The 24,489-nt window shown below is 54.8% G+C and overlaps 1 protein-coding gene across 1 annotated transcript; it reads left to right on the top strand.

The window, feature by feature from the left end:
• Positions 1–2,220: 2,220 nt before the first annotated feature.
• SH3YL1 (SH3 and SYLF domain containing 1) lies at positions 2,221–22,470 on the top strand (the record flags this gene model as incomplete). The annotated part of the gene is made up of 10 exons (XM_084235989.1): positions 2,221–2,287; positions 7,539–7,655; positions 10,162–10,275; positions 11,835–11,899; positions 14,869–14,981; positions 15,616–15,744; positions 16,459–16,627; positions 17,113–17,188; positions 20,475–20,534; positions 22,280–22,470. 10 exons carry the CDS (start codon positions 2,221–2,223, stop codon positions 22,468–22,470), a joined length of 1,101 nt encoding a protein of 366 aa, XP_084092115.1.
• Positions 22,471–24,489: the final 2,019 nt, after the last annotated feature.

Below are 24,489 nucleotides of genomic sequence, written 5' to 3'. Positions count from 1 at the left end.
CCCGCCCCCGCGGCGGAATCGCGGCGCACGGCCGGTGGCCGGGGCGTCCCCGCACCTGGATCCCGGCGCCTCCGAGGCCGCCCGCACGGGAGGGGCGCGGGCCTCCCCCGCCAGCCCGAGCTGCGCGGCGCTGTCTCCGAGAAAGCGGGAGCAGGAGCTGGGCCCTGAAGCACGCGGGCTGTGGCCCGCCCCTCACCTGGCCCAGGTGTGCCCTGGCGGCGCGGCCCCGCCCCGGGGGGCGGGGCCGGCGCGCGCCCTTCCTCTTCCTGGTCAGGCGCGGCGGGGGCCGCCGCGGACCCGGCGCGGGCAGCAGTGAGTACGGGCGAGGCTGGGGGGGCTCACCTGGACCGCGCCCTGCCCGGGGGAGTTTCGCGGGACAGGGCGCTCCGTCGGTGAGGGGGCGAGAGACGCGGGATGTGCGCGCTTCTGCCCCGCGCCCGGGGCCTCAGGCCCCTCGGCGGCCTGGAGACCAGCCAGTGCCCGGGTCCCGGGCGCCGGCCCTGACCCGGCTTGGCCAGGCCGCTCCCGCGCACGGAAAAGCGCTTCCCGCGTTTCGCACGGTGACGACTGGGGTTCGTTGGCCGCCTCTGAGGGGCCGGGCGCCCCCGGCTGCGCCCCGGAGGGAGGGGCTTGTCCGGCCCCCCTCGCGCCCCCCCAGGCCCGCCGGCCCTCCCAGCTTGGGGACCGCCCGCGCGCTGGGCTTTCCTTATTTAAGCAAGTATGAAGCTGCTCCCCGCGGGCTGCAGGGCGTGGGGTCCCCGCTGGCTGAGAACTTGTGTTTTCACCTCACTGCGACAACCCGGTCCAGATGCTTCTCCAAGGCTGAGCTGGAAGGTGCTGGGCCAGAGCCTGGAGTCCCAGGGCCACACCCTTCTGGTAGGAGGGCTGGCCCGGCCCCCCAGGAAGCTGCTGGAGTCCTGGGGAGCGTTCATTGGGGTGTGGGGAGACGCCTGACCTGGTTTGCGCCCTGCCCCCGGGCGCCTCCACCCACCTGCTGGGCACTGACCTGTAGCTGCCAAATCACCGTGTTGAAGGTCAAAGTACTCAGATGAGGGGCGGCTCCAGCGTCTGCGCAGGTTTGAGTGGGGGGAGCAGTTTGCTGCTGTTCTCCTGAGCGTTCTGTGGGGCGAGCGCTCCCTCTGCTTCTGCAAGGGTGAAGACTAATGTTTTGTTCATCATGAACGGTTTCATGCTTTTATTCCGTTTAGAAATCTCCATTCCCAGGAGAGTTCTCACTCCTTAGATGCAAGGATGTGTTTCTAAAGAAATAAAGTGGACCCTGAGCCGGCCATGCTGGGCTCAGTGCCCTGGGCGAGCAGCTCAGCGCAAGGCCTGGCAGGGACTTTCCGTCTTTGGGGAGAATCTGTCGTCCCTGCAGACGCTGCGCCCAGGCCGCCCTCAGCCTGAGGAAGGGGAGGTGGTGCGGCCACCGGCCCTCCTGTGAAGGCCCTCCCTGCTCTGTGCCTACTGACGCCTGGGCCAGGGGAGCCGAATGGACGCCCTGGCCACACTAATGTTTGGGGTTCAGAGGTCAGTGGGTCTGAAGTGTGGATGGGGAGAGCTGGTGGTGACGGGAGAGCAGGCTGGGGCTGCCCAGCGAGTATGGGGCCAAGAGGCCGGCCCAGCGGCCACTCTCCAGGTGAGAATGTCCTGATAAAGGCCTGAGCTGAAGGCAGTGTTCCAATGGTGCTTCAAAGATGGCATCATTTAGAGAGTTTTGGCCAAGATTTAATCAACTTATTTGAAGTGCTTCCTTAGCAGCACTCCAGCTGTAGAGCTGCAGGAGCCAGGCAGTGCCATGGTGGCCCGTCTGGGCTTCCCATGCTTGCGGCTGCAGGTCCACGCAGATCCACGCAGGCTCAGGGCATGCAGCAACCGGGCCTGCTAGCCAGCAGAAGACTGGGGAAGGGAAGGGCTTCCAAAGCCCAGGTGGCCAGTGGTCTCGTCCCAGACAGTGTCTGAGGTGTCCAGTGTCCTCAACAAAGGCCACTGATTCAGGACGGTGCTGGGGGCGCAGCAGCGAGGGCGGGCCAAGACCTGCTCCAGGAAGTGGAGCTGGGCAGCCCCAGACATGGCCCCACAGCGGCCACCCACCAGGAGGCCGGCAAGGACTGGCAGGGGTGGCCAGCTCCTGGAGGTGGCAGAACACAGGTCGGCCATGCTGCTGGTGCCAGCATGCAGGCACGAGGGCCACAGCCCACAGTCAGTGCCCTCGAGACCATGGCCCGGGCTGTGGTGGCCGTCCCAGGCACCGTCCCAGGCAGGAGCAGCAGAGGCTGCCGTTCAGGTGAGATCAGATGCGGAGGTCTCGGCCGGTGACCCTCTCCCAGGAGGTCAGATGAGTCTCCAGATGCGTCTATCCACAAAGGTCTTTCCAGGGGAGGTCCCAGAGAGCCTGACCCTGAGTCTGGGTGAACCCCGCCCCGAGCCGCAACTTTGCTCCCCAGTCCTTCAAGCCCAACTGGCCATCTCCACCCTCACTGTCTGGTTGGTGCTGGTCAGGCACAATCAGACGGATCTGTTTTCAATTCCAATGCCCCGTGGAAAGGGGAACTCCAGCCTGCACCCCAGACTTGATCCCGGCTCGGGCTGCCGCAGCCGGATCCTCATCACTGGACTGGGCTGGTGCCCAGAGCAGCTGGGCCTGCCCACAGGCCCTGCGCCGGGGCCCAGAAGCCCATTCTCCAAAAACCTCCCGTTTCAGGTTCTTTGATTTTAGTTGGGATTTTGATTACCCTGTTTCATGGAAAGTATGAAGCTAAAAATTTGATTAATGTCTAGTTAATGGAAAACTGTGTCTATGCCTTCTCTCCCTCGGGTGCCCCTTGTGACTGAGCATCAGCGGGCAGGAGCACACGTGCTTGTTGGAGGCAGGAGATGGGGGCTCTGGGGCTGAGTGAGGTGTGTTTGTCTCCCCCGCTCCAGACACCAGCCCAGGCCACCTGCCCGTGGCCAGGCCTCCAGGAGGGGCCTCAGGTCCTGCATGACCCAGTGACCTGGCTCTGACTCTGCTACCTGTGATGACAATGTGAGTCGTCTCACACCTTCTATTCAGCTCAAGCTTTTGGAATTTCCAAAGCAAAAGTTTTCTCCCAGTATTTCATCAGTTCTTCTTAATTTAAAAAAAAAAAATCATCTTAGTGTACGTTTCAATATTTTAATTGCTTATGAAAGAAAACTTTACATCAAAGTTTTCTAGCTTGAGGTTTGACAGTCCTCCTCAGGAAAACCCCCAATAGTTACAGAGGATTTGCTTTGCCTTGGGGCTCAGGAGACTAACACTTCTGTGACTGTTCAGAGGCTGACCATCTTCCAGACTGAAAGGGCTTCTTCCGAGCTGTCCTCTGTCCTTGTCCCTTCAGTCTCATGATGACGAGGCACCGCCCCTCATGGCCCCAAGGTTGGTGGGGTGTCCAGGAGATGGGTGGGGCTGCTGGCACCCTGACTGGGCCTCACACAGGAAGAGAGGGCCAGGCCTTTGCCAGGTCCGTGCGGTGAAGGGAACCCGCAGCTGGTCTGCAGCCCAGGGACACACCCGCCCCAGGACCGGGCCTGCGGACTCAGGCTGGCTCTGCCTTCCCGAGCTGGCCATGCGCCTGTGTTTACAGACCAGGCTGCAAGGGCCCCAGCCGGATGTTTGCACAGAAACTCTTGGAATTTGCTGATTTGACTGGTTTTATTCTGCTTGGTTGATAAGAGTTCAAGGTAGAAACTCTTCTGTGGCCAAAACTTAGGCTGCGCTGGCACTTCCCGTGTCTGAAAGGCCGACTGGGCTGACGCTGGCAGTGAAGGGTGTTGCCCCCGTGCGCCTCTGCCTGGCACCGCGCCCAGCCTCTCCTGGGGTGGGATCTTCCAACACGTCCAGAGGGAAGAGCCTGGGAAAGTGGCGGCTCTGGCAGCTCCTGCGCCGGCCCTGGTCGGACACTGGCTGCACGTGGTGGCTGGGCGGGACGCCGTAGCCAAGCAAGAGGCCTGTTCTGAGTGGGCAGAATCGGGGTGCCTGCCCTGTGCAGGGTGGCACCGTGGAAGCGTCCTCTGTGCTGACTGTGAGAGGGAGTGCGCCGTGTCCACACGGAGGGGCTGCCCGGCAGCCGGGTGCTGGGCGGGGTGGGCCGCAGCGCTGTTCTGGATGAAGGCGGTGGGATAAGGGGTGATGGGGTGTGGATTTCCGATGATAGGCTGCAGTGCCAGAGCAGAAAGACTGTGTTCTGCCCCCTTCTCTGTGCAGGCGGCGTCCCTTTGTCCCTGGAGGTCCTGGGGAGTAGGGGTATCCCCTTGCAGCTTGGGCAGCCTGAGCATGCTGCTGTGCCGGGTGCTGCTCAGGCCCCAGTGCAGCCCAGAGGTGCGGGGCGAGGCTCCTGGAGCGCTGAGATGGGGGTGTCTGTCCTGGGAAGACCTGGGAGGGTGATTGAGGGCACTCGCCCACCTGCCCCCCCCCCCCCAGGGTCTGGAGATGTTGTGTACTCGCTGCTAAATCCACTGGATTGTCTATGTAAATGATCCTGTTCTATCCCTTACAGGGATTTGAGCTTTAATCCCCACAAGTCTCTTGTTCATTTAACAGATGTTTGTTGGATACTCACCGAATGCCATTAAGACACGGGTTGGCAATATTACAGTTAACAAAATAAAATAGTCAATGTACATACCCCACGGCGCTCCCGTTCTGGTGGAGCGTTTGTAAGTAAGGCAGGTGGGCGGAAGGAAGCAGGCGGAAGGAAGGGAGGAGGTGGCTGGACAGATGGGTAGACCGTCACGGTGGGTATGTCATCGCTGATGCGTATTTTTAGATGTGTCGTTACTATGAATATTCTTTCATCATGAAAGATTTTTTTAATTCTTTTTTAAAAGTCATTTTTAATTACGTGCTGTGAAATATTCAATAAAGTGCATGTTTTAAAATATTTGGTTCTTACACATCCTGTACCAATATAAGCTTGAAGTGGGTCAAATATGTAATGTATTACCTGGACGGTAACACAGAATGTTGGATAGAGGCTGAGGGCCGATGCCTTGGGGGGCAGTGCCCTTGGGGGCCTCGCTGGGATCTGGGGACTGTGAGGGGCTCAGCATTGCACTCGGTCGCCTTCAGCTGGCAGGGCTGGCACGGGTGCATCTGCAGTCTTCGTCCAGTGCTGTCCTCTCGAGCCGCTTGTTTTCTTAACTGTAGACTCGCCGTTGCCCGCAAAGCAAAGAGCCACCGCCCCGTGAGGGTGCAGGAGCCTTCCACCCTGAACACGACTTTCAGCATTTGTTAGAGTTTCCGGTATGTTTGGCTGAAATGCTCCTGAGGTTAAGTAGCCAGTATTATGTTTTTAAAAAAATAAAAATAAATACAAGCAAATGCTGAATTGACATTTTAAAACTAGCAAGCTGAGGTATAGATTTGAGACATGATTAAAATTATAGGCAAACTATGGCTCCAGAAAAGCAGGCAAAGAGCATGACTAGAAATATCAAAATGGAAAATATAAACAAACAAAAGAAAAACTCAGTGTATTCAGATGAATTAAAAACCAGATTTGTCCCCTGCCTTTCAGTGTCTGTTCTCTGCTCCGGCCGTCTGCCCGCTGACAGCGGCCACGTGTCAGGGAAGGCCGTAGCGAAGGAGCTATGGTGATGCATTTAGAAAATAATGTGATGTGATAAATCCTTAAAAACTTTTGGATTTTTTTGACTCATCCATCCCAACTCTTAAGATTCTGTCCCCATGTGCTGCTGTTTACAGCGGCCAGGAGGTGGACACAGGCAGGCGAGAGGCAGGGGCAGGGCCCGCCCGCCGTGGACGCTGCTCGGCCAGAGGAAGGAGGAAGGGCGGCCACTCGTCCAGGCAGCGTGAGCCAAGCTCGGGGCCGTGGGCCGGTCAGCACAACACACTGGGCACTCGTAGCAGGAGTCTGCCCCGTGACATGCCCACGGGCCTAGCGGACAGTGATGGGCGCTGTGAGCACTCGGGCGTTGAGGGAGGGAGGAGAGAAAGGGACGATGTGATGTAGGGGGTCGTGGGGGGAACGCAACCCCCAAAGGTCGTATTCCAAGATAATTACCTCGGCAGCCAGAGGTGGCACGAGGCGGGGGGGGCACTGGGGTCGGGGCTTGCAGGGCATGGACAGTGGCCCCTTCTCAGTGCTACGTGTCTGCCCCGTGCCCTGACTCTAACAAGTGCGTCGTCTCAGAATATAAGTTTGTCGTCCTTCAGCCTCACACCACTGGTGTGAGTTGCTGCCCTGTGGTGACTGGGGTTTTGGCGTTTGAGAGGCCAGTGAGTGTGGCATTTGCCCTCCCGTGACATGAAGCGGTGGATGAATCTTTACTGTTTCCTCCCAGGGACGCTGCTGTGGGGGTTGGAGGCCGCATGGCTCTGGTGTGTCTGTCCTCAGCCCTGTGTGTGTGAGTCAGGCCCACCCCCCGCCCTGTCCCACCTGCTCTGCCATGGGGCGCCCAGTGCTGGCAGCTCCAGCAGACCCCACAGTGGTGACCTCGGGTGTTGGGGTTGGCTCTGGGATTGGCAAGGCTGAGGCCAGCAGACAGCTAAGCAGAGGGCCAGAGGGGAGGGAGCTGGCAGGCGGCTCTGCTGGACACCCAGGCTCTGTGTGTGGGGATCTCCAGACAGGGCTCAGGACTGCCCCGGGGCGGGGGGGCGGGCAGGGAGACTGCAGCCCCAGCCCAAATGGAGAGGGCTTGGGCGCCCAAAAGTCACAGGCAGGTGCTGTGACCACGGCTGGGGGGTCAAAGCCAGACCTGAGGGCTGGAGATGGCCCGAGGCCACGGTGAGGGGAGCCCGGTGCCCCGCGTGCAGGTGACAGTCACAGTGCCCAGCCACCTCCCCACTGGTGGTGGCAGAAACAGGAAGGTGCAGCCCATGACTAGGGAGAAATCAGTCAGAAGCAGCCCCAGAAGGACAGAGGTGTCTTCTGAGCTGAGCTCAAGGCTCTAAGGAACAGCAAGCACTTAACAGGGTGGGCCGGGAGCAGCCCCTGGGCCTGCGGCTAACGGCAGGTCACACTGGGCCCGAGGACACGGGAGGCCACTGCCCCAGCTTGGCCAGGGACTCCCTGGCTCCTCCCTCCACGCCCACAGTGTCCAGGCCCCCAGGGTTGTGCTAGGAAGGGAAACCAGTGCAGACCATGCAAGAATTCCTGGGAAAAAAATGGGCAAATATATTAAAATTTATATCATCTGTCGTAAACAGTAGTAAAATACATCTTTCGTTAATTCTTACAATTTTGATTTTTATTAGTGTTGAGGTGAGTTAAAAATTACAAGATACATGGTTGGGAGATTAGACCAGATTTTATTTAAGGCACTTTAGAACCCCATGAATGTATCATTTCTGAAATTTTGAGAGTTTAAGGTTTTCCAATCTCAGAGTGATTTTAATTTGTTAGGAAAACAGAGATGAAATGTTCAATAATTGAGGATTTCCGATGCATTTCCTTTGCAGGATGGATATGAGTTGTTAATGCTTAATTGTGTGTAAACAAAATGATGTCATAATCAATTTCTAACCTCTGTTTAATTAAAATCTTTTTTAACTCTTTCAGTGAATAATCCTATACCTTCCAATTTGAAGTCAGAAGCAAAAAAGGCCGCTAAAATTCTAAGAGAATTCACAGAAATAACTTCCAGAAATGGGCCTGATAAAATCATCCCCGGTAGGTAAAAAGCACACAGATGGCGCATACTTCATTCCTACACGTGCTTTGCTTTGCCAGTTAGCTCTGTGCTCCCCGACTTCAGGTGGTCACCCCAGCAAGCAGTGCGTCCTCTTTCTCATGGTCGGTCTTCCTAGCTGGACTCCTGCCAGCCTTCTCTGCCCTTCCAGCCCCTTCCTCACTGCCCCCCACCCCCTGCTCCCCCAGGCACAAGCTGCCCTTAAGCTTTCCCCAAACCCATCTGTCCTTGTCCTCTCTTTATGAGGGTTTTGCAACTTATCTTGCAAACTCACTCATCTCATCTCACAAATTTTTATTTTCTGCTTTCTAGGTGTTTACATTTTATGTGGTTTACCAAGACATTCCTCAGTAATTCCCGGCACAACCAGTATCCCCTGGCCACTAAAATATCGTCCCTAACCCAAATATAGTCCCAAACCTGCTGGTCCAGCCGAGGGCAGGTTCCCAGCTCGGCTCAGGGTGGCTGACCAGGGGGCCTGCCAGGGCAGATGTGCCCGAGGGCACCCGCAGAGGCTGGTGTGGGAGGCGGTGCGGGGCCTCTCTTAGCTCCCACATGCACATTTTTTTTCTGCCTCAAAGAAACTGACTGAACTGCTTAAACCAGATTTCCTGAAGTTATTTAGTGGCCCTCTAAGTATATGAGAAATCTCAGCATTTGTTGTTCTAATGACGATATTGGTAATAGCGGTCATTGTCGTGGCCAGCCGGCCGGCTGGGACTCAGCTGGAAGGGCGGCAGGCGGCGGCAGCAGCGGGACTTGTGAGCAGTGTGGCCGGTGCATGGGCACACACATCTGAGAAGCTCTGCTCTGGGACTTGAAGATAATTCAGTCAGAAAACCGGGATGTGCAGGCAGTGCTGGCCAGCGGGCCAGAGGACACGGTGCTGCCCAGGGCCTGCAGGAGGGCGGCCACGGGCCTGGCGGTTCAATGTGGGATGATGGTCGCCCCCTGCCTGGCTGGGAGCCCACACTGTGATGTGCAGGGAGTGGTGGGAGGACGGACAGGCGGGCCGCGGCTTCCTGGGGCAGCGGCGTTAGGGTTACATTAAAACAGGGTGCCCTACTGGGTATTAGAACATAAAATCTGCAGAACATTTACAAACCAAAATACCTGTTTCTAGGACGACCTAGGGCGTGCACTCTCCCCCCTGGCGCGAAGACACTGGGTCCAGGGGAGGGTCCACAGTGGACGCCGGGTTTAGGGGTGAGTCTTCAGCGAGCTGAAAAGTCCACGGGACTGAAAAGCCAGCTGGACCATCACCAGTCCCTACATTTGAGTGGATAACCTATGAAGACACACTTGACACTCAAGACACGTGTTTATTTTAAACCTGCTGTTGTCCTCCTGGACGCCTCTGACAGCCACGCGACAGCCCATGAGCTGGGCTGAGGAGGGCCCTGCCCGGGAGAGGCCTAGGTGGACGGTCCCTGGGTGGCCACATGCAGTGAACTGGCTGCTAGGTGGGCCTTGTTTTCTAACGCAACATGTGGCTTAGTTGCGGGCAAGCCCATTGGCTTCTTCATACTCTTGAATCAGTTATTAATTTAAACTTGAAATGGCGACACAATTGGGTCAAAAATCTGGTGTTCCCAGAAGTCCGGCGAAGCCTTTCTTGTGTTTGAAGGAGTGCTGGTTTGGCTTGACAGACTGTTCGATGGTGTGATGGTAGCTACCCTGAAGGTGACCGTGGGGCCAAGCATCGCCCCAGCATTCAGGCCTCCCTGTTATTTGAAAGACGTTCTGCTGTGAACGTGGCCACGGGCGAGCGGGGCTGGCACCCCGTGGCGTGGTGTGGAGAACCCACATTTCTGTGAAGTGAGTTCCGCTTTCATCGCACTAGTGGCTGTGTTGATCACACGCTTACAGATCATTCTATAATGTTAAAGAACTTTTGAAAATGGCAAAACCACGGAATGTTTCTGGTTTGAACCAGGTTTCTGTTACTAAGAGGTGGACCTCACCATGGGGCTTTCAGACCAAATCTGGCCACGGGCTCCTGTTGGTCATTTTTAAGTTTCTCCTTAATAGGTCTTAATCTCTTTGTTTTTTAAATTATGCCTTATGTCCAATATTAACGAAAACCTCTGGATTACTTGTCCTGCCACTAGATTATCCATAAAATCTCATTCAAACATCTCGCCGGTTCTGGCAGCAGCAGGGTCTCTGAGCGCTGGGAGCACCGACGATGCCACGTTCAGCATTTCACAAAGAACATGAGGAAGGAGCCAGAGGCTTCAGGCCCATCTGCTCTGGGAGGGAGCTTTATTCATGGCTCGTGGGTGCCACTAAGAGCGTCAGTGAGAACCCAGGAGCCCTGTCAGCAAACCTCAGCGTGCGTGCGACCGCCCGATGCCAACCCCGGTCAGCCAGATGCCTGCCTGCGTCTGCCCCTGCCTGATGCCTGCCCACCGCCACAGACCAAGGGTTCTCACTGGCCAGGCCTGGACCGAGGGGCGCTCACCTGCTGTCTTCTTTCTCTTGCAGCCCATGTCATTGCCAAAGCCAAGGGCCTGGCCATCCTGTCCGTGATCAGAGCTGGATTCCTGGTCACAGCGAGAGGGGGCAGCGGGATTGTGCTGGCCCGCCTTCCAGACGGGAGTAAGTCAGTCTTGCCTGAGGGGTGGGTGGGATGCGGTCACCACTCCGGGATGGGGCGGGGTCACACCTGGTCTGTGCCTGTCCCGTCGTCCAGGAAACAAACATCTGGACACGCGACGTCACAGTGTCGCTTCTGCTTCTGTTGTGGACGTCAAGCGGGGCGCGGGGCGGTTGGCGGTGAGTGCGGAAAGCCCCAGACACGCTGGTGCCGAGGGGGTCTGACCTACGGGAGCCAGAGTGATGCTTGATTTCTCGCAGATGAAATCAGCTGTCCGCCTTGACTCCCCAGAAGCCGTGTCTGTCACACGGCCTAAACTGCGTGCAGTCAGACCAACAAAAATGATTTGGGGACCAACTTAGCATTTGCTGTTCAGTCACATGATCGTATGCATCTTTCTGTTAATTGTTACCTTTTGGTATAAGTGATTCTAATTTGAGGAGAATCTGGGCCGTCCTGACCACAGACACGACAGGATGTGGGGGTGCCCCCTCCGGACCTTCCCCGCAGCAAGGGGACTCTCGGGGAGTCCCCCAGTCCCGTCTGGAGGAGGCAGAGCCCCTGAGGGCTCACCCCACCTGCAGCACCCCCCAGCCCCCACCCCCAGCAGCAGCTGCCCTCTGCAGGGGATGGTTGAAAGGCCCAGGCCTAGCGGCACACCCCAGGGGCCTGCTCTGAGCAGGGATGCTCTTTGCAGCCACGGAGAGCTGCGTCGGCCGACCAGACACTGGTTTCTGTGATGGAAACACCTCCAGGCCAGCCAGCGGGTCATTTCTGGGCCCAGGCGGGCAAGCCCTGCTCTCCAGAGTAAGTGGCAGCAAGGAAATCAGACTTAGGAAGCCAGGAAACACTTTCAGGACCGCGCTGTCCTCCCCCACCACATTTGAAGCTTTGTCTCAACTTCCTCAGCGGGGCTGTTTCTGTATCAGCCACACCATGGCCCTGAAACGGGCCTGGTCACACCAAATGGGCTTTGTCACCAAATATACAGAAAGGTGTCTTATTAGAATTCTAATAATCTCAAAACTAGTACCCACTGCTTGTGCTTCTACCAGGCTTAGAGTGTCAAGATAGCTTTAAACTCAGAAATGTGCGATAGAAAGGTCAGCATTGTGGCCAACACCTTGAAGTGGTCACAATAAACTCATTTAAAGACTTTTTGCTCCCTGACGTCTGTGAGAAAATTCTGACTAAGGGGTAGGATTGCAACTCAGTTCCCTGCGAAACACGAGGACATTGGATGCAGCCCTGTCTGGCCGGCGAAGAGGCCAGAGCTCGGCCCTGTGCAGGCTGCAGAGACAGGACAGAGGATGCCGCACTGCAGGGTGTGAGGCCCATGCCTGCCAGCATCCTCACCTGCAAAATCCCTGTGCCTGTCAGAGAATGCTGAAGACACAGGGGGCGCCTGTTCTTGTGGCTTTGGGAGGAAGCCCCAGCCTTTGCCCACTAGCCCATACTTCCCACACTAGCCCCCCACTTCCCATGCTAGCCCCCACTTCCCACACTAGCCCCCCACTTTCCCACGCTAGCCCCCATACTGATGAGCTGTTTGCCTTGTCAGGGTGGTCAGCGCCTTCCGCCATCGGGATCGCGGGCCTCGGCGGGGGATTTGAGCTCGGCATTGAGGTGAGTGGCCCGCGGGCCGACGGCCGAGCATCCCTCCTGCCGGCCTGTCCACTGGCCCAGGTGGCCCCTGTTGTCTCTTTGGGGGTCTCCCCGTAAAGCCACCAGTGTGGGCCACCTCGCTTTCCTTGAGAGTAAATTTTTCATCCTCACCCCGCTGGCCACGGGTGTTGGGGCTGCACAGGGCGGTGCGTCTGCAGCTTCTCCAGCCTTATGAGCTGTGGCCTGGTGTGGCTCCGGGGGCTGAGCAGGGCGTGATGGCCGGAAGTTTGCTGTGTCTGTGCTTACGCTGTGTCAGACTGGCCAGGTGGGCGAGGCCGGTGTCATGCTGTGCCCGAGCCCGGAGGCCTCTCGGGCTGACGGGCATGAGATACCATCTCTCATCTGCTGCTCTGCTGCCCAGTGGCCGGTAAACCAGATCTCCTGATGTTCGCAAGTCATTTTCGTCTCAGGTTTCAGCCGGTTTCTCGCTAAGCTTCCCGCACCTGCACTTGCCGTCACCATAGCTCCGTCGGGGGTGCGCCCGCCCGCCTGATGGCCTCCTCTGCCCCTGCCGCAGGTGTCTGTGTCACCAAAGGAGGAACATGCTCTAGTTTTGCTTGTCACAGCTGCCTTTTTGTTTTATCTCAACCAAATCAAACCCTGCAGAAGGTCACCCTCTGTGGGAAGCCTGCAGAAGCACCCTCTGTGGCGGGTGGCTCTGGCCCACGCTGCACCGGCTCATGGCTGGGAGGTTGGTTCATGGGCCTCCTGGGGTGGCAGTGGGGTCCTGTGTGCCCAAGCAGCACCGCGGCCCAGCAGAGCCCTCCCAGGACCTGAGACAGGGTCTTAGCCAGTCACTATAGGACCAGCCCCAACTGTCTCACGGGGTGGCCCCTGCCCAGCGCGCCCGGCAGCCCCTCCAGGCGGAGATGAAGGGTCCTTCCCTCCCCGATGCAGGGGGCTCGCTCGGCTCCTGCTGACCGGTTGGAGCATCAAGCAAAGCGGCTGCTCTTGGGGCCGAGTCTGTGAAACAGTGGCTTCTCCAGGGGACCCCTGGGCCCCTCCTCCAGCACTTTGCTCCTCAGCCTAACACTGAAGGGCCTGGAGAGGCGCGTGGGGGTGAGGCCTAGGCCCAGCTTACCCTGCAGGGCAGTGGTACTTTTTTAATTCTCACGTTTAAGAACTGGGTTAATGGTCAAACTTGCATCTTCTGTCTAGTTACTCGCATCTGGACCCGGGTTTCTAGATGCCAGCGGCTCCCGGTGCCCACGCTGCTGCTTTGCCCTTCGCCCTGGCTCCTCTCAGCTCTTTCTCGCTGAGGACCAGGCTGTGTCCAAGCCCGGTGGTGGCCCTGCGGCTTCCTGGCACTTGACCTGGTTCTTTATCTCAGCAGTGGCATCACCGAAGAGCGCAGGATTATCTTACCTGAGGCGAAATGAATTGAGATTAGACAGAAAATTGATAGACTGGTAGTCTCACCTTACTTAACCGTGCTAAGGTGTGCGGAGCAGAGCAGACCCAGAAGCGGCCAGGCCTGCAGAGGCCCAGGGGGGAGGGGGGCAGCCGCCTGGGCACGGCCACTTCGTGTCAGCCACGGTGCCAGTTACTAGTGACCAGCCGTGCTTTGTGTGAGAAACGCCACGGAATCCTGCGCTGTCCCTGCGTGACCCCAGAAGTGGCTGCCAGAGGTGGAGATAAGAGCTGCCGTGCGTCAGCGAGTGCTTTGCAAGCCAGCGAGACCCTATGGGCCCCCAGTGCCTTGAGTGACCCCAATTAAATGCACATTCGGGGTCGACACATTTTGGGCCGAGGTCCCCGGGTACGGCCTCACTTGGCAAATAAGAGTCTCCTCCTATTGGTGCAGCAAGAACACTGCCTTGAGCATTTGCAGAAAGACTCAAAGAGCAGCGTGAGTCAGGGTATCCCTTAGACACCAGCCTTGTCCTCCACTGAGGCACCAACATGCCAACCCCACAGGCGATCGCAACTGCCGCCCCAGAACAGCAGCACCCAGGCTGTGCCACCCACCCCTGCCGCATCTGCTCTGCTGCCCTGTGTCTGCGTCTGTCCATCCATCTGCCTGTCGCCCCCTCCCTGTCTCCATCCCGGTGTCTGTCAGTCCTCGGTCTGCAGGCACGAGTGCCGGTGCGATCATGCTCGTCTGCCGAGGAGCGCCCAGGCCCAGGCTGGCCAAGCCTGCCTAGGCTCCGGCCCCGAGTGGCGGCGCCCACATCCGGTGGCTTCGTCTGGGGCCGAGCCTGGAGCCGGGCGTCAGCTCTCCCTTCCCAGTGCCCTGGGCACGTGTCTAATCTCTACCTTAGCTGGGCCAGGGGGGCCCTCACATGCAGATTCTAAATGCTGGAAAATCAGACACCGCAAGGCCGCCCGTCCTGGAGCCACAGCTGCTGGGGGGTCTGCTGCCGGGGTCGGAGGCTGTGAGGCGGCTGCCGGGGCCTCTGCCGTCTTGTCCCCTTGCTTTCCCGCAGCCTGGGGCTGGGGGCAGGCCTCCGTGGTCAGTGATTTCCTTCAGGCTCAGCTGCTGGGACCCCAAGTGGGGTGTGTAGGGGCTGCAGGTGGGCTGGGAATGTAGGGCCCTGGCCTGCAGGACCCTGACCTCAGGGCCTGCCCCGACACACGTCTCTGCTGGACTGGCTCACAGGGTTAGCTGGAGCGGCACACGTGACCGCCCGCCCACTGTGCCTGGCCTCCAGGGCAATGGCTGACCTGGGCGCTGGCCCTTGGCCGCCGCTTCAGAGGCTGTCCCGTGAGATGATGATGCACGGGGCGTGGGGGCCGCCGGGGCCAGGCTGGGCCTTCTGCAGGGACATCAGCTGCTTTTCTGCTCAGCTTCAAGCAAAAACATCTCCTTCGTATCTGTCCGGTGAATTGAAATCCTTGCTACATTTTATATTGTAGATTTGACTTTATATCAGCTAATTTTAAATGATATTGAGACAATTCTTTTTAAATAAGCAGCCTCCCAATTGCAGGTGTCGGATCTGGTGGTGATTCTGAATTACGACAGAGCTGTGGAGGCTTTTGCGCGAGGCGGGAACCTGACCCTTGGGGGCAACTTCACCGTGGCCGTGGGGCCAGTGGGCAGGTGAGCTGGGGCCCTGGACAGCGGCTGAAGGCTGGGCCGTGGTGCGCTAGGGGCTAACGAATTAAAATCCAGCAATTCTGGTTTGAGCTTGCTTACAAATAAGAAATTCACAGGCCACAGCCAGCCGATAAAGTGAGAAAAGGTGAAGCTACCTTGTGGGAAAAGAACTAAATATTTCAAACACAGACCCTCAGAAATGAAATTTACCTCTACGTTTCGAAGGAGCCGAGGCGGTCACCCTCTGTGAGCGGGTGAAGGGCAGCGTCGGCAGGGGAGAGGGGGCTTTTTTAACTGAATTGTGGAAATGTGAAGTGGCGGCTCTTAGGGGGAGACGCCTCTGCCCTGCTCTCCTGGGCCGGCGAGGCTCCCCGCTGACTGAGCTGACTGAGCATTTCAGGAATGTGGTTCAGCGACTGTTTACAGAAGTTACACAGTGAATCATCTAAAGTGTCTTCTGAGTTCTGTGAAGATACTCAGGGTAAAAAGCCCCCCGGGTGCTCCCCGTGCTGGAGGTAGGGCCTGGGGGGGTTCACCCCAATGCAGGCTGTGGGTGTCTGGGGCCCGGGAGGACCCTGTCCCCTCCCTGGCTGGGCTCCCGCGGCCTCTGACCCAAGCCTCTGATGGCGACTGGCAGGAACCTGGAGGGAGACGTGGCCCTCAGGAGCTCCGCCGCCGTCTTCACCTACTGCAAGTCCCGGGGGCTCTTCGCTGGCATCTCGCTGGAGGGCAGCTGCTTGATTGAGAGGAAAGAAACCAACCGAAAGTAAGTGCTTCACTTGGTTTGAAGAAAGTGTGATGATAAGAATCATAGATTCATGTAATCCCTGAGCGTTTACAGAATACTTTCGTGTATTGTTTTTTGATACAACCATCTGCCTCCAAGTATATATTTTTATGGAAATACTCAATGTAGAAGTAATATGTGTTTATGGAAAATATGGAAAACAACAAAATAATGAAATGAAAACAGAGCATCCGACACTGGTCGCATTTTGCTTTCTTGGTCTCTGAATCAGTAGTGGGGCTGCTACTAATTTTGATACAACTAAACAGTGAAAGAAATTACAAAACCACATCTTGGCACCACCTTTAGAATAGACTTAAAAGTGAAAACCTATAAAGCGTTCGTGCGTCAGCCTTGCTATACACACATGTAAGAGTGCATATGTGTGTTTATATGTGTACGCGTGTTTGAGTGTCTACGTGAACGTGTGTGCAGTGTGCGTGTTCACCCGTGTGTGTGAGCACACCAGTCTGTGTGAGCATGCGTGTGCCCCCAGCTGCTGGAGGAGGGTGCACAGCTGGCTGTTTCTGGGGGTCCCCTCTAGAGGTGAGGTAGGGGCGGGCAGGGTTTGGCGGGGTAGGGACTTGTGGAGGCGCATGTGTGAGACACGACACACACAGGGGTGTCCCACATGTGACTCTGGAAAAGACCCATGTCTGTAAAGAAATGTTCTCGATCCATGTTTCCTATTAGATTTTATTGCCAAGATATTCGCGCTTATGACATCTTATTTGGAGGCACGCCACGGCCTGCCCAAGCAGAAGACCTGTATGAGATCCTCGACTCCTTCACTGAAAAGTATGAGAATGAAGGCCAGAGGCTCAACATCAGGAGAGCAGCGAGGGAGCAGAGGAGAGCTGCAGTAAGCCCGCTCTGGCCCCTCAGCCGTGAGCGCCAACTCCCCTTCCCTGCAGTTTAATTTGCAGAAACTTCACGTGAAAACATTGTGCAACCTTGACATTTCATTTATACAAGTTTCAAGGAGAAGCAGTTTTGTTTTCCAAGATTGCGTTTCTCCAAGGACAGTTCACAGCCCTAGTCAGCCCTCGTGTGGAGGCCCAGCAGGGCCAGGGGCTGTGGCTCCTCACCAGCAACCCCCCCTTCAGAGCAGGCAACTGTGCCGCCTGCCCCTCGGGTTCAGAGGCCCTGGTGAGGGAAGGGACCAGCCAGAAGCACCCCCTCCACCTACAGGCCAGCCCAGGGTGACCCACAGGCCCCTGAGTGCTAAGCGGCTTCATGATCAGTGCAGACGAGAGGTTTGCTGCGTGCACCCATTAGAAGAAAAGGCCTTCTGTGCCTCAGCACCAACAGGGCTTTAAAATCACGAGCGTGTTTTTGTTCCTCCAGGCTAAAGAATCACCCCCGAAGCCGTCTTCCAGACCACAGCCATCCCAGAAAGCCCAGCTGAACCCTGGCTCTCAAAGTAAATATTTTTGTTGCAATTTAAATACAGCTATAATTAAGTAATTTTTAAATGTTGTTAAGAATCGAGCTACATTGTTATACTTTAGAGTCAAACAGAAGAATGAACACATATTTGAGAGGGAAAATGAAATTTTTGGCAGCTTCTAAGTATGTAAGAAAAATTCTCATTGCTATGCCTTGTGAAAATTTGTGTCCTCATTTAAAAGGTGATTTCTCCTACTTACAAAGAGATTTATCTTTAAAGGTCTTGCTTAATTTTTTAAAAATCCTTTTTCTGCTGTTATTCTGCTGATTTGGAATGGGAACAGAGCGACCCTGCCTGGGGCAGAACTCCTCCATTTGTGTTTCTGGATGCTAATTTCACCATGTGCTGCAGGCTACATGTATAAAGTGCCAGGTCTGGACCCCTGGTCTCCTCTCCCCACTGGTTTCCAGGCCACCCCGTGCCCATCCCACGCGGAGACCACCTGCCAGCTGGCCTGTTTCTCGGGGTGTGCCCCGTGACACCCCTTTTGGCTGGAAGCAGAAGACGGATATAATTTAGGTCCTGCCTTTAAAGAACTCACCATCCAGGAGGGGAGGGACACGTGGAGGGTGACTACGTTCCGGGAAGGAGCGCGCAGGCCGGGGTACGACGTCCCCAGGCCCCCCCCCCCGGATCCTCCCCCTGCATCCCCTGCCCAGCTCTGGGTGGGGCCCTGGGCTGCCCCTGCACGCCTCAGGCCATGGCCTCCCTGAGAGGGGCGTCTGTTCCCGCTGTACGAGGACCCTGACTTGCCGGACCTGGCGGACCGTGTGCACCCCAAATCTGGGTGAACACATGAGACCCGCCCAGGCGTTGCCCCAGAGAGCGGTGCCCCATGGGATGAGCCCCCCGGCCTCCCACCACTGTTAGGGTTGGGGTGTCCTGAAGTGTGAGTCTGGGGGCTCCTTGTAGCTCCTTGTTAATGGGATTATGTTTGCCCCATAAGTGCTTTAAATGTTTTTCATATAATTGCTGCTATTTTAGATTTACTCTTTTCTGAAAAGCCTCTTTATTTCATTGGTCATGTTGTTCCTGTTGGAATATTTGTGCCTTTCAGTCTGGAGAGTGTCTGCCCAGCAAGGGCGGGCCAGTAACCGAACTTGATTACTTACCACTGTTGAGCTTGATTTTCATGTATTTTACTATATAAAGTTTTAACAGTTATATAAAATGTATCACCTATTTTTATAGCTTTTATATTTTTTGATCATCATTATGGCCTTCCCACCTCTGACACAAGTTTATATTCATGCTCTCTAGATTTTCTTGCAGTATTTCTATTTTTTGTAATTACTAGACACTCTTCACTCTTCATAAACTTAAGGCCATTTTACTAATCTTTCCTCTTCCAGTATATCATTCTAGTCAAAATAATATGTACTTATGTTAATTCTACAACTTTTGAATATTAATTTTAATAACATACACATACATTAATTTGGCATTTCTAGGATGATATCCCATTTTATTTTTCCATTTGAGAAATTTTATGTCTTTAGAGGATTTCATAGTTTCTACACCTTCTTGTTAAATTTATTTCTAAGTACTCTGCAATTTTGGTTTGCCATGGTGAATGGGGTGTACGTTCCCATTTTTATTTCCAAGTGCTGTTGTTATAGTTGAGAAAGTCTTAATTACATATATTTTCTTATGTCTGGTCACCTACCCAAATCTCTTATTCATAGTCTTTTAAGAATTATTCCTTTATTGGAAGATTTTTATTTTATTTATTTTTGTGTAGAAGAACTGGGGTGCAGGCCTGGGGGGGTGTGTGTGTGAGAGAAAATTCACCAGAGACAGAGTGGGGAGCAGAATAGGCGGATCTACTGAAATCCACTGCTGAGGGGAACCAGCGGGGAGACAGGAGAGGTCTGCTGCGCCCTGCAGGTCACCTCCCTGGCTGGGGATTGAACTCGTGCTGCAGTGGTAGTGCTGAGACCAACCCCTAGGCCCCCAGGGAGGCCCCATAGTCAGTCTTCAAAAATAGGTTCACTTGGGACATTTGTTCCTCTTTCCCAACCTACCAATGTTTATTTTATTTCTGTATTCTCATGTTCATCGAGTTCTTAGAGCAGACGCCTTCACACCATGACACTGTGACAACGCGTCCCTTAGGGGGTACAGAGACCGGGGACATGAGCACAGACAACCGGACACAGAGCCGGGTGTCCAAGCCCCAGACGAGGTGCTCTCCTGCTCACAGCAGGGCCATGAGAACAGCGGCCTTGAGTAAAAACCCAAGCCTCCAGAGTGTCTGAATCATGCCAGGTCACGTGGTCCCCAGACATAGGAGCTCTCTGCCCAGTCTAAGCGTGGACGTGGATGTTGACTTGGACAGCAGAGTGGTCTGTAAGCAGCAGCCTGGTGGCCGAGGCTTTCTGGGTCTTCACTTTCAGTCAAAACCCAAGGACCTAATGGAATTGCCATATGAATCTATAATAAGGATAGTGATTAATATTATTAATTATTATTTAATAATCACAGAGCTATCTCACTAAAATAAGAAGTTGTAATAGTAATATTTATTATTTCATAAGTAATATTTTATTTTTGTTGTTTTGATGCTAGATAACAAATTTTGTTGCCTGTATCTCAGAAGGAATATAAAAAAATTCAGCTGTGTTACTGTAAAATACCTGTCTTGTTTTTATAAGAATCAGCTTTCTTAACATCTGTATATTTAAAAAGAGTGCTGATATGGATCTGTCATTGAATGTGTCCATCCATAAATTTATGTGTAAATTTTTGTCACAGGAGCTTTTACTAAAATAATCTTTGGGACAAAAAGGATGGAAATAGACCCAAAGCTGAAAGAGGAACGTTATGGAATTTCCTTTAAAAAACCAGCTTGTTGATTTCCTGTCGCGGGGATGGGTTTCAGATCAATGTGAGACCAGGCCTGGAGGCCCTGTCTTCCAAGGGCGGAGCCTTGTGATGATTTCATCTTGATCATTTATATTGAATTATGCGAAAAAGTACGCCTTTTACAATGTTTAGAAGTCCGTAAGAAAGACGATGGAGAACTCTGTTGACAAAGGACTTGAGAGTCAGGGACAGGAGGATGTGCTCAGTCCTTGGCCCTGGAGGGACGGGTCTGCGGTGGCGGGGCAGGTGCCCCGAGACCCTGCATGGGGGCCACTCACTGGACACTCCTGCCCACTCCAAGCAGGACGGGGTTCCTGGCAGCGGGGTTCCTGGATTGGGGTGTCGCCTCGCATTCTCCTGGTGCCATCCCCAACCCCCGCTTCTCTCTTCGCAGGTCACAGAGGCAAAGGTAACAAGCTCTACCCGGAGCTCCCTGGCTGCCCTGAGAGAGCAGGTAAATGAAAATACCCACTTGTTACATATGATTCAACCGTGTTATAATCACAAACGAATGGGGGGCGGGAAGCCCAGGAAATGTGCCGGCTGGGCTTGGGTTTCTCACTGAAAGCTAGGATGAGGGTCACAGGAAGAGGAGGTGCTAGTTGATATTAATTTTAGCCCTGTCTCCAAATACAAGGAATTTTACAGAAAAACATATGAAAGATTTAAAAGCTGTATTCAAAATGAAACTTACTTGGCCACAGCCTTGCAGCAAGGTCAGCACCCATGACCTTTGCCTGCTGAAACCAGTTAAGGCAGCCACACCTGCCCCCCAAACCTGCCCCCAGACCAGGGGCCCCAGGCAGCCCCACACCCACAGAGCGGCCGCAGCCCCACAGGCTGTGGGCATGAAGTGGGCCTTTATTTGCACCTTTGGAAGCTGCACCACCAAGAACTGAGTCCTCGTGAAGTGACGCTGCCCTCCTGTGCCCTCCAGCTGGGGCCCAGGGTGCTGGGTGCTGTGCTGGGTGCTGGGCCGCCTGGGTGCTGGGTGCTGGGCTGCTCTGGCTATCGTCACTGCTCCTCTGTGTTTGCTCATTTACCTGATTGTGATTCTATCCAGACTACATCAAAATTCTGTTCTTTTTGCAACATTCTTTTAACCCTTATTCCTTAAATTGATGCACTAGTAGTAAATGTAGCACAAAGTCCAAAGTGCGCAGCTCCCTACCATGTTGCCGGGAGGACCATGAGGCCAGCGCCCGGCTCCAGCAGCTGCAGTGGTGGCGGGTATCCTCCTGGGCAGGACTGGGATGCTGCTTCTCCAGGCCAGGGTGCCTCCTGAGAGAAGGGGCTGCAGTGCCACCTTGTGTGACGCTGGGGCAGCGCTTCAGTGCTGGCTGGTCACTAACAGGCTAAGTTCAGTTTATTTATTATTCTTGTAACAGTAGGAGTTTAAATAAGTAACTGGTTTTAGAATTTAGTTATTTTTATTTTCAGTATGTTTATATCTGAACTTAGATATACTTCACAATTATCTGATTGCTCCGTTTATGCGCAGTTATATGAAACAGAAATATTAAATCCCATGTGGCTGAATATACAGAAGTATGTGTCTTCATATTCCTGTGAGGCTGCACAGAACATGAAATTCACTGTCTTTTACTTGTGTTAACTGCTCCGTCTCAAAGTTCTTCTTCCTAATATAGTAAATTCTACACATTGGCTTGAGTGTCTTGTTAAACGTGTGCAGACAAGCTTCTTGATGTCTTCATTTGAGCTTCATCTCTGTTTTTTGAGAGAAAGGGCCGAGCGAGCAGAGGTGAGCGCCTGGGCCTGGAGCAGGCACCGCCTGGCTGGGCCGGAAGCCCTGAGTGCCCCTGAGTGCCCGGCAGTGCCTGGCAGCACAGCTGACACACACCTCTCGGGCTGTCTCTCAAGTGGAAATGTACACAACCTCTTAGAGAGTATTCAAATCCAGGCATTCACAGCCACAAACATCGGCTGAAAACGTACTTAAGTATAAAATAATCTGCAGCCTGACTCCTGTGGGGCTAGGAAATGGTGTAGCTGAGTGTACACTCTTTTCAAAGAAGAATAATGTGAGTTTAATGGCAGCAAGGCAGTCACCGCACAGAGCCTGGGCCCCACGGCCAGGTCCCAGGAATCAGCCCCAAGCCGTTGCTCTATCTCCCACCTACGCAGACGCTGTTTCCCCTTAAAACCCTTGAAAGCTTAAACATGTTTTTCTTGTTTCAGGCGGTTCAAGCCCGCCCAGGGAGGTGACGGCGCTGTACTCTTTTGAGGGACAACAGCCAGGGGACCTGACTTTCCAGGCTGGAGACAGAATCACTGTTCTATCAAAAACAGATTCACATTTTGATTGGTGGGAAGGAACACTTCGAGGTCAGACTGGCATTTTTCCAGCCAACTACGTTACCATGAATTAAAGTTTATGTTCTTTTCTTCCCCGAGAACTACAAAAACATCATTTCTGTGCCTGCAGGAGTTACTGTCCAGTTACGTCAGTATGACCATAGAAATGCTTCTGTTTTCCATAAATGCTCAGCCCAGTGTGTGGAGGCCGTGCGGCTGTGATGCACATCCAGAGGCCTCTGGGCTCACCCCAGAGCCGGCAGCGGAGGCTTCCTCCACGGCCGCGGGCGGGTCAGTGGTGCCCATGGTCACGTGACACTGAGCATTTGATTTCACGATGTCCATGTGACTTTTCGGGGGGGACGTGAGGGTGGGTTTGCATCCAGTTCACGTAGTTCTGTCTGCAGAGTGACTCGATGAGCTCTCAGCTGAAATGGGAGGTGAAATGATACCTGGGGCTGTGGTTGTTCACTAAAATAGGAATCCATCAAAGCCATCTCTGCCTTCGCAGTTGTATGTCGTGTTTATAACAAACACACCGTTACACAGTTCACTGTGCTTTAAAAATGTCTGTTACCATTTGCTCCTTATGATGTTATTTTGGCTTATTTCTAAGAACTTAAGTAGAGTCGGCTGAGCTGCCCCTAAATAAATGCTTTTAAAATGCGAAAGCTAATGTCTTCATTTTGTTTTCTTATTTGCTGTGTAAAGAGGGCGAGGAGCCTGGGGCTGGTCTTCAAGTGAAACTCGGCTCCTTCTTGGGCTGCCGAGCTCCTCTCGTTTCAGCTTTGTCAATGTCTGGTCGACAACACTGTGAACACGCGGCCGCGCTGGGAAGAGCCACTGAGTTAAGGAGCACATCTGTCCCCTCACGCTGGTCTTTTTTCCTTTTTCTTTGGACGAGGAAACTAAAATTCTAGTCTCTTGGTCAGTTCCAGCGGGTTATACAGTACTGTAACCACACTCGCGATGCCGGCGCCGGAGGCCAGAACGTATTCCTTGTGACTAGGATTCCTGCCCCCCGAGCGGCGCCCCAGCCCCCGCGCCCCCCGCCCGCCCACAATCTCAGGTCTCTGTCTGGGCCCACGCGGGTGGCTCCTCTCGCCGCCACACAGCTCGGGCGCACTGACCGTCTCCCCCTGGCCGGGGCTTCCCATGTGCTTGGGGCTGGGATCCCCACGTGTGCTGTCGCAGGAGCATGGATCGGTTTCCTGGAAACTGTCTGCCTTGGCTGAAAGGTGCAGCTCTCTGGAGTTGCAGTGCTGAGTCGGCCTGAGACCGGGAACTGCCCTGAAGTCTTCCCTCAGCTCCTGCGAGGGGACTCACTGCTCATTCTTCGCCGAGCACAGGACTCCTGGGGTCTGGCGTTGTTTCGTGGTCCGCGTTCCTCTTCCTACCCAGGCCTGGCCCTGCTTTTTCTCCTGCATCTTCAGTCCGTTTAGCCTCGGCCTGGAAGCCAGTCTGGGCCCGGCCACCTCAGGTGCCTGCCGTGCCCGCTCCTGTGCCCGCCGCGCTCTGGCTGCGTCGCTGAGCGTGAGGCGAGCCTGCCTGGGGGCCCTTCCTCGCCCTCTCCTCACTTTCACTCTGCGCTGCTTTCATTCAAATTTCTGTTTTCCTGTGTGTTTCCCGCTTCCCCCGCCCTGAGCTGCTCCTGCTTGTTAACATCCGAAGATGCACATCTTCTGTCTCGACCCCACCGCCCCTTCCTGCTCGTCCTCTCCCCACCCAGCTTTGCACTTCTGCACGCGGCCTTCTTTTCCAGCAGCAACTGCTTTGTAGAGTCCGTTCGGGAAAATCGGTGGAAACGACGTTGGACATTACTGAGCCCACCATTCGCGCGCCCTCCTCCTCCCTGCCTTCCGCTTCTGTCTTTATTATGATTTTCTCTTTCCTTCCACATTCCTAACCACTGAGTAAGTCTGCGGTTTCTCAGGCCACTCTTTGCAGGTTTCCTGTGTGGTCGGGGAAAGCCGAGAGCTCCTTCTGTGTTTTTACAACCAAAGACTCCTGCACAGACGCTTGTCTCCTCTGCCGTGCAGGAGTGAGCTGGTGCAAGGACCCCTCTGGCCTGCTGGGCATCCTCGGCCGTGGCC

This window comes from Talpa europaea (genome assembly GCF_964194135.1).
Source record: "Talpa europaea genome assembly, chromosome: 6".
NCBI lineage: Eukaryota > Metazoa > Chordata > Mammalia > Eulipotyphla > Talpidae > Talpa > Talpa europaea.
The sequence above is the reverse complement of the archived record's forward strand: the minus strand, read 5'-3'. Positions and strand labels throughout refer to the sequence as shown.